The 13940-nt window shown below is 50.3% G+C and overlaps 2 gene segments (V, D, J or C); both read left to right on the forward strand.

Annotated features, from left to right (window-relative positions):
* Window positions 1–2986: 2986 nt before the first annotated feature.
* On the forward strand, window positions 2987–13936 carry LOC118975253 (immunoglobulin lambda variable 6-57-like; the record flags this gene model as incomplete). The annotated part of the segment is given in 2 exon segments: window positions 2987–3070; window positions 13695–13936. Coding segments are annotated over 2 exon segments (288 nt in total), but the record flags the coding sequence as incomplete, so codon positions are not given.
* Window positions 9006–9576, forward strand: LOC118975250 (probable non-functional immunoglobulin lambda variable 5-48). The segment is given in 2 exon segments: window positions 9006–9076; window positions 9194–9576. Coding segments are annotated over 2 exon segments (399 nt in total).
* Window positions 13937–13940: the final 4 nt, after the last annotated feature.

Consider the following 13940-nt stretch of genomic DNA (forward strand, 5'->3'; position numbering starts at 1 on the left):
GGGATTGTGAGAAGAAACTCACGCATGGGAGACTGTGGTGTGGCAACCTGTATGCAGGTGGAAACAGAAAACTGCCCCTGTGCCACATCTGTGTCTGTCCCACCATGAAACATTCAAACGTATCTTGAGCAAGGCCAGAACAAATGCCAGTGTCCAGAGTTTCTGTTTCCTATTTAAGCTGAGTCCTTCGGGTCCCGCCAGGTCTGCTGTGGGTTCTGGTCGGCTGCTACACACACCGTCCACATGGAAAGAACACGTGAAGACGTGGGGCGACCATGTGTTCCTGGGGACAGAGAGAGAGAGAGAGGGAGAGGGAGAGGGAGAGAGAGGCAGAGGGAGAAATGCTTTGTTCCCTGGCATTGTGTTACCTGGAGCTTAGGAAGGCCTAATAGTTGTTCAAAATAACCAATCAGCTTCCCACGATTCCACAGCTTTGCACTGGCCCAAACTTGTAGGTAGTCACGACTCCTCAAGCACAGGCCTCAAAGAAGCACCTTCTCCTGGGACATTTGGACTTCTCATGTACAGGTGNCTCTCCAGCCATCCAGGCTGTGAGCTGGGCTGTGGCACATCAGGAGCAGGAAGTCCCCAGTGTGTGTCTGTGTTACTTCTCTCATGAAGCTGTGGATGAGCCCAGACCCCAGGTGAGCTTCTCCTGCAGAGGAAGCAGCAGACACATTGGGGGTGACCATAGCAACCACCCCAAAGCCTCCTAGATAGAGCGGCCACTTTTGTGACCTAGAAGAGTAATGAGGAACTGTCCAGGATTTGAACCTCATTCTCTGAGTTGAATGGTGTGAAAGAACCTTGTGGACCTCCTCTGGGGTCCAGCCCTAGAGACACTGATGATCACCATCCCAAAGATGAGCACAGCCAAATGCCGTGACCATGGCGTGTTCCACGGGAAAAAGTGACATATTGCTGGTCCAGGAAGGGGCATGGAGGACAGATTGGTCCTATTAAACAAAGACATTTCATTCTCTCAATTCTTTCTTTATGACGCCAAGGAAAACATCCCTGCTTGAAGATATGGTTCTTCAAACGTAGGCAGAACTGCTTTGATTTGAGAGCCAAAAAGCCCCAGAGTTTTGAGAGGGGGCAGGCAAGGCCTATGAGCAGCATGTGTGACCCTAGAACCCGGTGGCCCTTTGTGCTGCCAGTGGAAATGGTGTCCTCTGGCGGGATCGTGAGAAGAAACTCACGCATGGGAGACTGTGGTGTGGGAAGATGTATGAAGGTGGAAACAGAAAACTGCCCCTGTGCCACATCTGTGTCTGTCCTGCTTTGAAACATTCAAACGTATCTTGAGCAAGGCCAGAACAAATGCCAGTGTCCAGAGTTTCTGTTTCCTATTTAAGCTCAGTCCTTTGGGTCCCGCCAGGTCTGCTGTGGGTTCTGGTCGGCTGCTACACACACCGTCCACATGGAAAGAACACGTGAAGACGTGGGGCGACCATGTGTTCCTGGGGACAGAGAGAGAGAGAGAGGGAGAGGGAGAGGGAGAGAGAAGCAGAGTGAGAAATGCTTTGTTCCCTGGCATTGTGTTACCTGGAGCTTAGGAAGGCCTAATAGTTGTTCAAAATAACCAATCAGCTTCCCAAGATTCCACAGCTTTGCACTGGCCCAAACTTGTAGGTAGTCACGACTCCGCAAGCACAGGCCTCAAAGAAGCACCTTCTCCTGGGACATTTGGACTTCTCATGTACAGGTGCGTACCCTCCCCTGGTCTCCAGGACATCCTGGCCCTGGAGGCTGGGCTGCTCCCTATATGGGGAGAGAAAGGTGTTTATCCCCCGGGAGGGTCGAGCCTGCCTTCCCCTGCGGAGAGGGAAGCTGTAGCTTCCGGGCTAAGCAAACAGGCCTGTGTTCGTGGTTGGTGATGCTTAATCTTGTCTGATTCCTTTTGCTTCCTTCCTTCCTTTATTCACACCGAGCTAACACATGCACAGCAACCTGTGTGTTCCCTGGTACCAGCCTGGGGTTCACTTGTGCTTCTCTGAGGTTTGAAGTTCTAGAGAATTTGTTTCCACCCGATTTAGGACCTTTGCAGAGCCCTTGAATTCCCACGTGTGTGGGCATGGTACCTCACCGCCCCTCACACCAATCAGCAGTTCTGAACAGTCTTATGACTAAGGAACAGGTACAACAGGGAGATCAACGTGAAAAGATGGCGAACCTAAGATGCTACTGGGAAATCACATGTGTAACAACAAGGGACCACCAGGTTCCCATGAGCATGGCCCACACTTACACACTGACCACAGCAGAGGCTCCCAGGCTGTGGGGAGGCAGGGACGCTCATTTGTGCAGTGGGGATGCACCAGCCATGGGCACATTTGAAGGCACTTTGGCAGTTTCTCCCAAAGCTAAACACACTCTGCTGTGATACAACACAGAAATCACTCTCCTAGGTCTTTATCTAAATCAATCACTTGTGCACAAATGAGCATATGCACATAAAATTATTCATGTTGTTAAAACTTAGAAAGCAACTGCTATCTATGTCCTTCCATAGATGAATAAACCAATGAACTATTTGTACAATTGAAGATTATGATTTGCAATATCATTAAATGAGTGTTCAGTCCACAGAAGAACATGAAGGAAGCTAACAGACGTATTTCTAAGTGGATAGAGCCAATCTGAAAAGGTTGGGAATTGGATGGGCACAGGGTCAAGGCCATCAGCAGGGCAGGAGCCCTGAGCAGCAGCACCAGTCCAAGGGCGGCATGTCTCCTGCATCCACCAGAAGGCGACCATGCCCCACATTCCTCAGCTGAGAGTGCTGCCCCTGACACTTGGGTGTTTCCAGTGTCATCATCTTTGGGTTGTAGCCCTCCCACCTGTGTGATCTCTTTTGCTCATCAGGAAGCCTGGCTTATGTTAAAAGAGGGACTTATACAGCTGATAAAAGGGAAGGTGTGCATAATGATGACCCACTCTAAGCCTCAGGCTGACATAAAAGTCTGAGGACTCAGTTCTGGCTGTGGGGCTCAGGAAGCAGTGTCGGGGGGTGTCTCCACCATGGATTGGGCTCCACTTCTCCTCACTGTCCTGGCTCACTGCACAGGTGGGGCCTGAGGGGAGTTCAGGGTGGGCACCATTTTGACACCTGGGTTGATGACATCTCCTCCCTCCCTGGGAACAGGGTCTGTCCTTCCTCACTGATCTCTGTGTGGCTCCTTCTTGCAAGGTCTTGGGCCCAGTGTGTGCTGACTCAGCCCACATCTGTTTCAGGGTCATTGGGACAGTCGACCACCATCTCCTGCACCTACAGCGGCGGCAACATTGGGGACAACTATGTGCAGTGGTACCAACAGCACCCAGGCAGGGGCCCCACCACTGTGATCTACAGAGATGACCAAAGACTCTCTGGGTCCCGGATCGGTTCTCTGGCTCCATAGACAGCTCCTCCAACGCAGCCTCCCTGACCATCTCGGGGTTGCAGCCTGAGGATGAGGCCGACTACTACTGTCAGTCTAGTGATAGCAGTGGTAATCACACAGTGCTTCAGACTCAGGGAAAGTGAGACCAAAGACCCCAGAGCTTCCCCTTCTGGGTCTGCACTCAGCCTGTCCCCACCAAGCAGTGTGCCCTCTTCTATCTCCTGCTGGAAAGTGTGTGTAGAGATTGCAGGTTTCTGAGTCCCTCTATTTTCTTTCCAACACTCTCCCTGTCAGGGTGGTTGGTTGCCTGTTTCCTGTAGAGTGAATTCCTGAGGGTGAGTTAGTTCAGAGCAGGGTGTGTGAGCCTGTGTGTTTGTGGAATAGGGTGGGTCAGTGCTTCTGGAGGGTCTGCTCTGTGCATGTGGGATACTCAGATGTGTCCTTTGTACTCCACACCAAGATGAGAGTGACACCCTCTTGTTAAGTTATGACCCACGACACCACCTTCAGATTTCCAAATATGCCCTGAAGGGTCCCAAAGACCCCAGGCTGAGACTCACTGGGTGAAATGAGTGTGTTCTCCGCTGTTAGGTAGCCTGTGCCTTTGAGTCCTGTTCATGACAGTCAGCTGGATGGAGACTAATGTGCTGTCTCTGTGCTTCTGAGTGCCCGTCAGTGAGACAAAAGAGTTACACAGACTCGGGTGAGGTCAGAGCCTGGGAGCCAGTCATGTGGAAACTCCTCTCAGTCAGTGTGAAGGACCCCAGGAAGACAGTTGGTGTGTGGGGGGTTAGGATGTAGAGGGATTGAGCCAAAGGAAAAGGACTCATGGGCATGGAGAAGAGTGTGGTGACAGATGGGGAAAGGAGGGTATGAAGAGACAAAGCAGTAGTGAAAAAATACAATAAAGATGAAATAAAATGAACACAGAAATAAACGAAATTGCAAAACATAAATTTGGTCCATTGTGTGTGCACTTAATATATTGAAATTTTGTACATGGCATGTAAAATATTTTATGTCTTTTCTTTTTACTCTCTTAGGGAGGGCATTTCAAGCCCGAGACACAGAGATGAATGGACACAGGATAGGGTCTCATGCCTTTGGGGTCAGGTACGTGTGGGTTCTGGAGCACAGACAGGAGCAGTGGGTGGGGGAGGGGCAGACACTGAGGACAGAAGAGAAGATGACCCCTGTGAGCATGTGACCTGTACAGGGCAAGGTGGTCGTTGAGTGTCTGCTCACATTTCACATAAATAACAGTCTGTAAGGTCATCAGTTTTCAACCAGGACTAACACACAGCTCAGAGTCTACCTCATTACCAATGAAATGTAATATTCAACATATGACCCAAAATTTCACAAAGGACTCTACTGAAGAAATCATGGCGGAAGCGCCACGTGTTTCAAATGTCTGTGTGAACGAGACAGGATTCTGCCCTGTGATGTGGGTGAAGGAAGCTGATAAATGATGGTCCGAGGCTGTGTGTGCTGGTCTGGACTTCCTTCTGCTCACACGTGTCATCCTGAACCTCATGGCTCCAAACACAGGAGGCCTGTTCCCCCTTCCTCCTCTCACTGAGCACAGCACTCAGTTAGATGATCATTCTGGAGATCTCTACACACATGCATTTATGTGACAGTAGTTGGAACCTGTTGCTGTCCTATGCAAGCGTTTTGGCACATAAATACATATTTATGCAACAACACGTGCTGATAGGGACATGATGTGTGCGTGTGTTCTCATAGTCAGCGAGGGAGCAGAGTGAGAGGGACAGAGGGTAGAGGATTGAACAAGAAGAGTCGTGTGGATGGGAGTTGAGGTGTTGTAATCGACGCAAGCAGTTCTTTGAACTCTTCTCCATCGTTTGTGTGACTTCAACATTGTCCTATTGGTTCTCTAATTCTGTCTGTGATGACATCTGTGTGCCCTACTACTGACAGCCACTCAGAATGGCTGAAATGTGTCACCGTGATTGAAGTTTAATCCTATTTCCTTCTGAAGGATGNCTAATGGGGACTCTGAAGCTGGGTCGTCTCAGGCCTGGCAGAGTCCCATGGACTTCTGTGTTGTCTCAGCAGGTGCTTCCCCCAGGGCTGTCCCAAGGGGTGAAGTCAGCCTCCATCCCCTCAGTCTGGGGTGTGAGCTGAGCTCCAGCACCAGGGCTCAGGGAGGGGCTGGGCAACAGCTGGATGGACACACATTTGCATGGACACCCCCTCCCCTGGCAGACGGAGGGGAGAAAAGGAGGCCTGGGCAGCCCAGCCCCACTGTGGGCTCAGGGGCTGTGTGCACCATGGCCTTGACCCCTCTGCTCCTTGTGCTCCTCTCTCACTGCACAGGTAGGGGTGGACCATGGGGACCAGGGCTCAATTCCCAAGTTTATTTCCTTACTGCTCCATCTCCTGGGAAGCTTCCCCTGGTTTTTCTCCATCACTGCTAAGTGTCTGTGTTTATAGGTTCCCTGTCCCAGCCTGTGCTGACTCAGCTGCCCTCTCTCTCTGCATCTCCTGAAGCAACGCTCAGACTCACCTGCACCCTCAGCAGTGGCTTCACTGTTCGTGGCTACTACATATCTTGGTACCAACAGAGGCCAGGGATTCCTCCCCGGTATCTGCTGAACTACAAGTCCTACTCAGACAAGGGCCAGGGCTCTGGGGTCCCCATTTCTGGTGAAATGAGTGTGTTCTCAGCTCCTAGGCAGCCTGTGCCTTTGAGTCCTGTTCATGACAGTCAGCTGGATGGAGACTAATGTGCTGTCTCTGTGCTTCTGAGTTTCTGTCTGTGAGACAAAAAAGTTACACAGCCTGCGGTAAGGTCAGAGCCTGGGAGCTAGTCATGGGGAAACACCTCTCAGTCAGTGTGAAGGACCCCAGGAGGACAGACCGTGTGTGGGGGTTAATGGGTGGAGGGATTGAGCCAAAGGAAAAGGACTCATGGGCATGGAGAAGAGTGTGGTGAAAGATGAGGAAAGGAGGGTATGAAGAGACAAAGTAGTAATGAAAAAATGCAATAAAGATGAAATATAATGAACACAGAAAGAAACCAAATTGCAAAACATAAATTTGGCCCGTTATGTGTACAGTTAATATATTGAAATTTTGTACATGGCATGAAAATATTTTATGTCTTTTCATTTTACTCTCTTGGGGAGTGCATTTCAAACCTGAGACACAGGGATGAATGGACACAGTACAGGGTCTCATGCCCTTGGTGTCAGGTCCGTGTGGGTTCTGGAGCACAGACAGGAGCAGTGGGTGGGGGAGGGGCAGACACTGAGGACAGAAGACAAGATGACCCCTGTGAGCATGTGACCTGTACAGGGCAAGGTGGTCGTTGAGTGTCTGCTCACATTTCACATAAATAACAGTCTGTCAGGTCATCAGTTTTCAACCAGGAGTAACACACAGCTCAGAGTCTACCTCATTACCAATGAAATGTAATATTCAACATATGACCCAAAATTTCACAAAGGACTCTACTGAAGAAATCATGGCGGAAGCGCCACGTGTTTCAAATGTCTGTGTGAACGAGACAGGATTCTGCCCTGTGATGTGGGTGAAGGAAGCTGATAAATGATGGTCCGAGGCTGTGTGTGCTGGTCTGGACTTCCTTCTGCTCACACGTGTCATCCTGAACCTCATGGCTCCAAACACAGGAGGCCTGTTCCCCCTTCCTCCTCTCACTGAGCACAGCACTCAGTTAGATGATCATTCTGGAGATCTCTACACACATGCATTTATGTGACAGTAGTTGGAACCTGTTGCTGTCCTATGCAAGCGTTTTGGCACATAAATACATATTTATGCAACAACCCGTGCTGATAGGGACATGATGTGTGGGTGTGTTCTCATAGTCAGCGAGGGAGCAGAGTGAGAGGGACAGAGGGTAGAGGACTGAACAAGAAGAGTCGTGTGGATGGGAGTTGAGGTGTTGTAATCGACGCAAGCAGTTCTTTGAACTCTTCTCCATCGTTTGTGTGACTTCAACATTGTCCTATTGGTTCTCTAATTCTGTCTGTGATGACATCTGTGTGCCCTACTACTGACAGCCACTCAGAATGGCTGAAATGTGTCACCGTGATTGAAGTTTAATCCTATTTCCTTCCGAAGGATGGGGGAGGAGACACCTTGAGCACCATGAAAGGACAGGAGTCAGGGATCTGAAGTCACAGGGAATTGGGAAAAACTGGAGACCTAAGAGCATGTGGAAGGGGTGCATGGTGGGTGTGGAGCGGATGGGACCAACCTTGAAGCCTCCTGAGGGGAGCCCAGGATTTGGGGTTCCGTGCAAACAGTAGTGGGGAGTCCCTGAGGGTTTTGAGCAGGGGGTGATCTGTCTGAGCTGCATGAGAAAGACCTGTCGAGTGTCTTAAACACAGCGCCCCAGGTGAGCAGGTGATCCTGGTGAGAGTCACTGACTAGGAGTCCCCGTGAGTCTAGACGTGTGGGGACCATGGGACCGTGGACACAGGTACAGCAGAGGTGGATCCGGGCACAGAGGGACAGGCTGGTCTCTTCCTCCACTGCCCAGACACTCATCATATCTGCAAACGCATCTCACCTGGCTGTTATCTTGCAGCTAAAGTGGGACAATGAGTGAGAAAGTGGAGGAAGGAAGTTTTGTTTAAAATATAAACAAATGTTAGGTCACCTAAGAGAAAACCCTAAGAAGAAACATACTACACAAGTATGAGAACACTAAGAATAAAGAGTAAGAGTAAATTAAAAATAAAACTGAATTCCTAAAATGAATTAGCATATTACACTTTCCACTGTGAAATGTGAACCCTTTAAAAGCCATTCTCTTTACCAATCACTTAATCAAATCAGGTCTATGAAAAGCATACATGCATCACATGACTTAAAATGATTGCTGAGTTGGCCTCCTCTGCCCGTGACTCTGAGTGTGTTCCTGGAAATTTCTCTGAGAAGTCCAAGCGAGCCCCTTCAGACCAGATGAATGGTCCCCTGGTCTGTCATATTGGACATGCAGGTCACTTAGCTTTTACTTTTGAGCATCTTCGCTAGAGGTGAAACAAATTAATTTGTCATATACGTGCATGTTTGTGCCTCTCCAGAGGGGGACCCCTGGGAGTGAGATGGTACAGTAACTAGTACAGTCTCTCAGAGTCACAGTGTGTGGGAACCAGACTCTGAATGTGTGAATAGACTCAGTGACCTGCTGAGGTGCAGAAACCAGCTGGGCTTCTGGACCTGGGGCTATAGAGAAGTGTGGACTGCCACCAGCAGGGGGTGCTGTGGGACAGCCCTTTGGTGACTACGAAGCTGCTCATTAGTGATCATTCACTAATAGGAGCCTGGGCATGGTGGTTGGAAATTGTGCACACTGATGGGGACTGAGCAGCTGTGTCCTCTGGGGCCTGATAGTATCTCCTGAGAAGGATCCTCCATGATATCTCAAGTAGTGTTTCCCCTCAGGGGTATCCCAAGGGGTAAGGTCAGCCTCCATCCCCTCAGTCTGGGGTGTGAGCTGAGCTCCAGCACCAGGGTTCAGGGAGGGGCTGGGGAGCCCCTGGATGGACACATATTTGCATGGACAGCACCTCTCCTGGCAGAGGGTGGGGAGAAAAGGAGGCCTGGGCAACCCATCCGCACTCTGGGCTCAGGGGCTGTGTGCACCATGGCCTGGACTCCTCTCCTCCTGGTGCTCCTCTCTCACTTCACAGGTAGGGGTGGGCCATTGGGACCAGGGCTCAATTCCCAAGTTTCTTCCCTTCCTGCTCCATCTCCTGGGAAGCTTCCCCTGGTTTTTCTCCATCACTGCTAAGTATCTGTGTCTGCAGGTTCCCTGTCCCAGCCTGTGCTGACTCAGCCACCCTCCCTCTCTGCATCTCCTGGAGCCACAGCCAGACTCACCTGCACCCTCAGCAGTGACATTGGTGTTGCTGGCTACTACATACACTGGTACCAGCAGAAGCCAGGGAGCCCTCCCCGGTATCTGCTGTGGTATAAATCAGACTCAGAGAAGCACCAGGGCTCCGGGGTCCCCAGCCGCTTCTCTGGATCCAAAGATGCCTCGGCCAACGCAGGGCTCCTGACCATCTCAGGGCTGCAGCCTGAGGATGAGGCCGACTATTACTGTGCTACAGGTCATGGCAGTGGGAGCAGCTACAGTTGCTCACAGTTGTTCAGATGACGAGGAAGTGAGACAGAAACCCCTGGGCCCAGTGGTTATGACTCTGAGCCTCATTGATGCTTCTGTGGAGGCCTCTGTAAGGTGGGCTCTTCTGCATCAGAATGTCCGTGGAAGGGGAAGGAGCAGCACAGCCATGAGTGAGAGCACAGGGCGTCCCCAGGTCACTCAAGCTGAAGGGGTGACGAAGCCCAACTGACTGTCCCCTTAGTGTCTGGCATAAATTTTAACAAAATAAGTATTTTAAAAAATACTTATTAAAATACTTAAGTATTTTAATACTTATTTTTAAAATCCTTATTTTTACTTAAGTAAAAATCTGTGGTTTATCTTAGTGCTGTGGCTTGTTTCAAACTCACACAGAATCCTCTGACACATCGGGTCGCCAACTGTGGGCAACTTTTCTTCATAACAAGCAATTTCCTGTGACACCAGCTGGATGTCCCACCACAAAACTCAGCTCCCAGATGACTGCGTGGCGAGAGGGTCAGGTCTGCAGTGAAGGCCCATTTCCCACAGAACTGCCCGATCTTCAGGTGACGGTTACCAGCAGGATGTCTTCGGTGTCACACAAATTCTTCTCTTTAATTTGAAGGCTCCCACGTTCCCTAACTAGGTTTCAATTAAATTTTTTACTCCACCTGAGCCCTCCTCCCTCCTCAAGGAAATGGGGGGCACATCTGTAAATTCTAGCTTTGAATCGTGCCTCTGTCTATGAGTGTCCTGTCCTCACCCAGGAGCTCTCCCAGAGTCACCTCTTGAGAACAAAAGGAACACTGGTCACCCGGGAAATATCAAGGTCAGGAGGCTGAGGCCAATATATATTTTCTCTATTATCTGACAATACTGTGTCTGCAAGTACAAATGATGACCCAGAGAGTCAAGTGAACCCATAAAATTAAGGTCATAAGTGAGAACCTTGTCTTAGCTCTTCAACATGCCCACAGCCCCAGGTCCTTCATCCTGACCCTGGACACTGGACCCTTGGGCACCCTCCATGACTGGTGACCTCATGACTGTCAGTGGGTTCTCCTGAGCCCACAGGCACCGACTGTCCTCCTGTCCTCTCACACTTCCCTGGGCTCTCCAGCCATCCAGGGTGTGAGCTGGGCTACAGGACATCAGGAGCAGGAAGTCCCCAGTGTGTGCCTGTGTTTCCTCCCCCATGAAGTTGCTGATGAGCCCAGACCCAAGGTCACATTCTCTTCCACAGGAAGCAGCAGACACATTGGGGGTGACCATGGCAATGTTCCCAAGGGCTCCCAGGTAGAGCCCCCACATTTGTGACCTCGAGGAACAGTGACAGACTGACCAGTGCTTTGAGACTCATTTTCTGAATTCTGTTAAATCACCAAAACCACTGTGAACACCTCTGGGCTCCAGCCTTAGAAGATGCTGACGGTCGTTTTTACAGAGCCGAACACGACCCAATGGCACAAAGATGGCCTGCTCCATGGGGACACGTGACAAATCTTCCTTCCCTGCCCCTGCTTGGTTCATGAGTCCCCTGTCCCTGCCTGTGACCAACACCAGCCCTGGATCATGATTCCAGTGTCACTCGTCCTCTTAAAACAAAAGGATTCCATTTTCTCAGTTATTTCTTTGTGGTGTCAATGAAAATATCTCCTTTTGAAGGTATGGTTCCTACAGGGCACACAGAACTGCTTTGCTTCCAGAGCAAAAGAGCCCCCAGTGCTGAGTGGGGTCAGGAAAGGCCCGAGTGCAGAACGTGAGACCCCAGGATACCAGGTGGGTGTTTGTGCTCCCCTGTTGCTCCATGGGATCAGGAGAAAAGCGTGTCTCAGACACATGTGTGGGAGACTGTGGGGTGGCGAGATTGATCTGAGCACACATACAAGGCTGCCCCTGTGTCCCATGTCTGTCTGTCCAGGTATGGAATACATCCAATAGTGTCTTCAGCAAGGCCAGAACAAAGACCAGTATCCAGAGTTGCTGTCTCTTATTAGAGCTGAGCATGTAAGGGCCACACCATGTGGGGTGGGCCCTTCTTGGCTGCTAGATCCACATCTTTGCTATGGAGTTAGTGAACAAATGGGGTAATTTCATGTTTCTTGGAGAGGGAGAGAGAGAGAGAGAGGTCTCTTTGCTCCTTGGGAGCCAGGATGCTCCTCCTACAAGGGGAGTTGAGGGTGCTAATTCCCTAGGAGGGAAAGTGCTGCCATCCCCTGGGGAGAGGGAAGCTGTAGCTTCCTGGCTAAGCAAACAAAGAACAACTTCCCAGTTGATTTGGCTTAATCCTGTCTGATTCCCTTTGCTTCCTCCCTTCCATTATTCACACCCAGTTAACAGGTGCACAGCAACCTGCATGATCCCTGGTACCAGCCTGGGCTTCACTCATACTTCTCTGAGGTTTGAAAGCACAGAGAATTGTTTTTCATCTGATTTAAAACCTTTNCACATGTGTGGGAGACTGTGGGGTGGCAAGATTTATCTGAGCACACATACAAGGCTGCCCCTGTGTCCCATGTCTGTCTGTCCAGGTATGGAATACATCCAATAGTGTCTTCAGGAAGGCCAGAACAAAGACCAGTATCCAGAGTTGCTGTCTCTTATTAGAGCTGAGCATGTAAGGGCCACACCATGTGGGGTGGGCCCTGCTTGGCTGCTAGATCCACATCTTTGCTATGGAGTTAGTGAACAAATGGGGTAATTTCATGTTTCTGGGAGAGGGAGAGAGAGAGAGAGAGGTCTCTTTGCTCCTTGGGAGCCAGGATGCTCCTCCTACAAGGGGAGTTGAGGGTGCTAATTCCCTAGGAGGGAAAATGCTGCCATCCCCTGGGGAGAGGGAAGCTGTAGCTTCCTGGCTAAGCAAACAAAGAACCACTTCCCAGTTGATTTGGCTTAATCCTGTCTGATTCCCTTTGCTTCCTCCCTTCCATTATTCACACCCAGCTAACACCTGCACAGCAACCTGTATGATCCCTGGTACCAGCCTGGGCTTCACTCGTACTTCTCTGAGGTTTGAAAGCACAGAGAATTGTTTTTCATCTGATTTAAAACCTTTGTGCAGCCTTCAAATTCTTAGCTAGTGGGACGTCACCCTCCCTTCCACTGAGCAGTTCTGAACAGTCTTATGACTAAGGAAAAGGTACAACTGGGAGATCAACGTAAAAAGATGGTGAACCTAAGATGCTACTGGGAAGTTGCATGTGTGACAACAAGGGACCACCAGGTTCCAATGAACACAGACCACAGCAGAGGCTCCTAGGCTGTGGGGAGGCAGGGACTCTCGTTCGTGCAGTGGGGACGCACCAGCCGTGGGCACCTTTGAAGGCACTTTGGCAGTTTCTCATAAAGTTAAACACACTCTACTGTGATACAACACAGAAATCACTCTCCGAGGTCTTTAACTAAATCAATCACTTGTGTGCAAATGAGCATATGCACATAAAATTACATCTTATTTATTCATGTTGTTAAGACTTAGAAAGCAACTGCTATGTCCTTCAATAGGTGCATACACCATTGAACTATTTGTACAATTGAAGATTATGATTTGCAATATCATTAAATGAGTATTCAGTCCACAGAAGAACATGATGGAAGCTAACAGACGTATTTCTAAGTGGATAGAGCCAATCTGAAAAGGTTGGGACTGGGATGGGCACAGGGTCAAGGCCACCAGCAGGGCAGGAGCCCTGAGCAGCAGCACCAGCCCGAGGGCGCCATGTCTCCTGTATCCACCAGAGGGCGACCATGCCCCACATTCTTCAGCTGAGAGTGCTGCTCCTGACTCTTGGGTGTTTCCAGTGTCATCATCTTTGGGTTGTAGCCCTCCCACCTGTGTGATCTCTTTTGCTCATCAGAAACCCTGGCTTCTGTTAAAAGAGGGACTTATACAGCCAATAAAAGGGAAGATTTGCATAATGACATCCCACTCTAAGCCTCAGGCTGACATAAAAGTCTGAGGACTCAGGTCTGGCAGTGGGGCTGAGGAAGCTGAGTTGGGGCGTGTCTCCACCATGGATTGGGCTCCACTTCTCCTCACTGTCCTGGCTCACTGCACAGGTGGGGCCTGAGGGGAGTTCATGGTGGGCACCATTTTGACACCTGGGTCCAAGACATCTCCTCTCTCCCTGGGAACAAGTTCTGTCCTTCCTCACTGATCTCTGTGTGGCTCCTTCTTGCAGGGTCTTGGGCCCAGTTTGTGCTGACTCAGCCAGGCTCTGTGTCAGGGTCTCCAGGACAGACGGCCACCATCTCCTGCACCCGCAGCAGCGGCAACATTGCGAACAACTATGTGTCCTGGTACCAACAGCGCCCAGGCAGGGGCCCCACCACTGTGATCTACAGAGATGACGAAAGACCCTCTGGGGTCCCGGACCGGTTCTCTGGCTCCATAGACAGGTCCTCCAACGCTGCCTCCCTGACCATCT

The sequence above is a fragment of the Sturnira hondurensis genome, unplaced genomic scaffold (genome assembly GCF_014824575.4).
Source record: "Sturnira hondurensis isolate 20B ecotype Veracruz unplaced genomic scaffold, ASM1482457v3 Scaffold0020211, whole genome shotgun sequence".
Taxonomy (NCBI): domain Eukaryota; kingdom Metazoa; phylum Chordata; class Mammalia; order Chiroptera; family Phyllostomidae; genus Sturnira; species Sturnira hondurensis.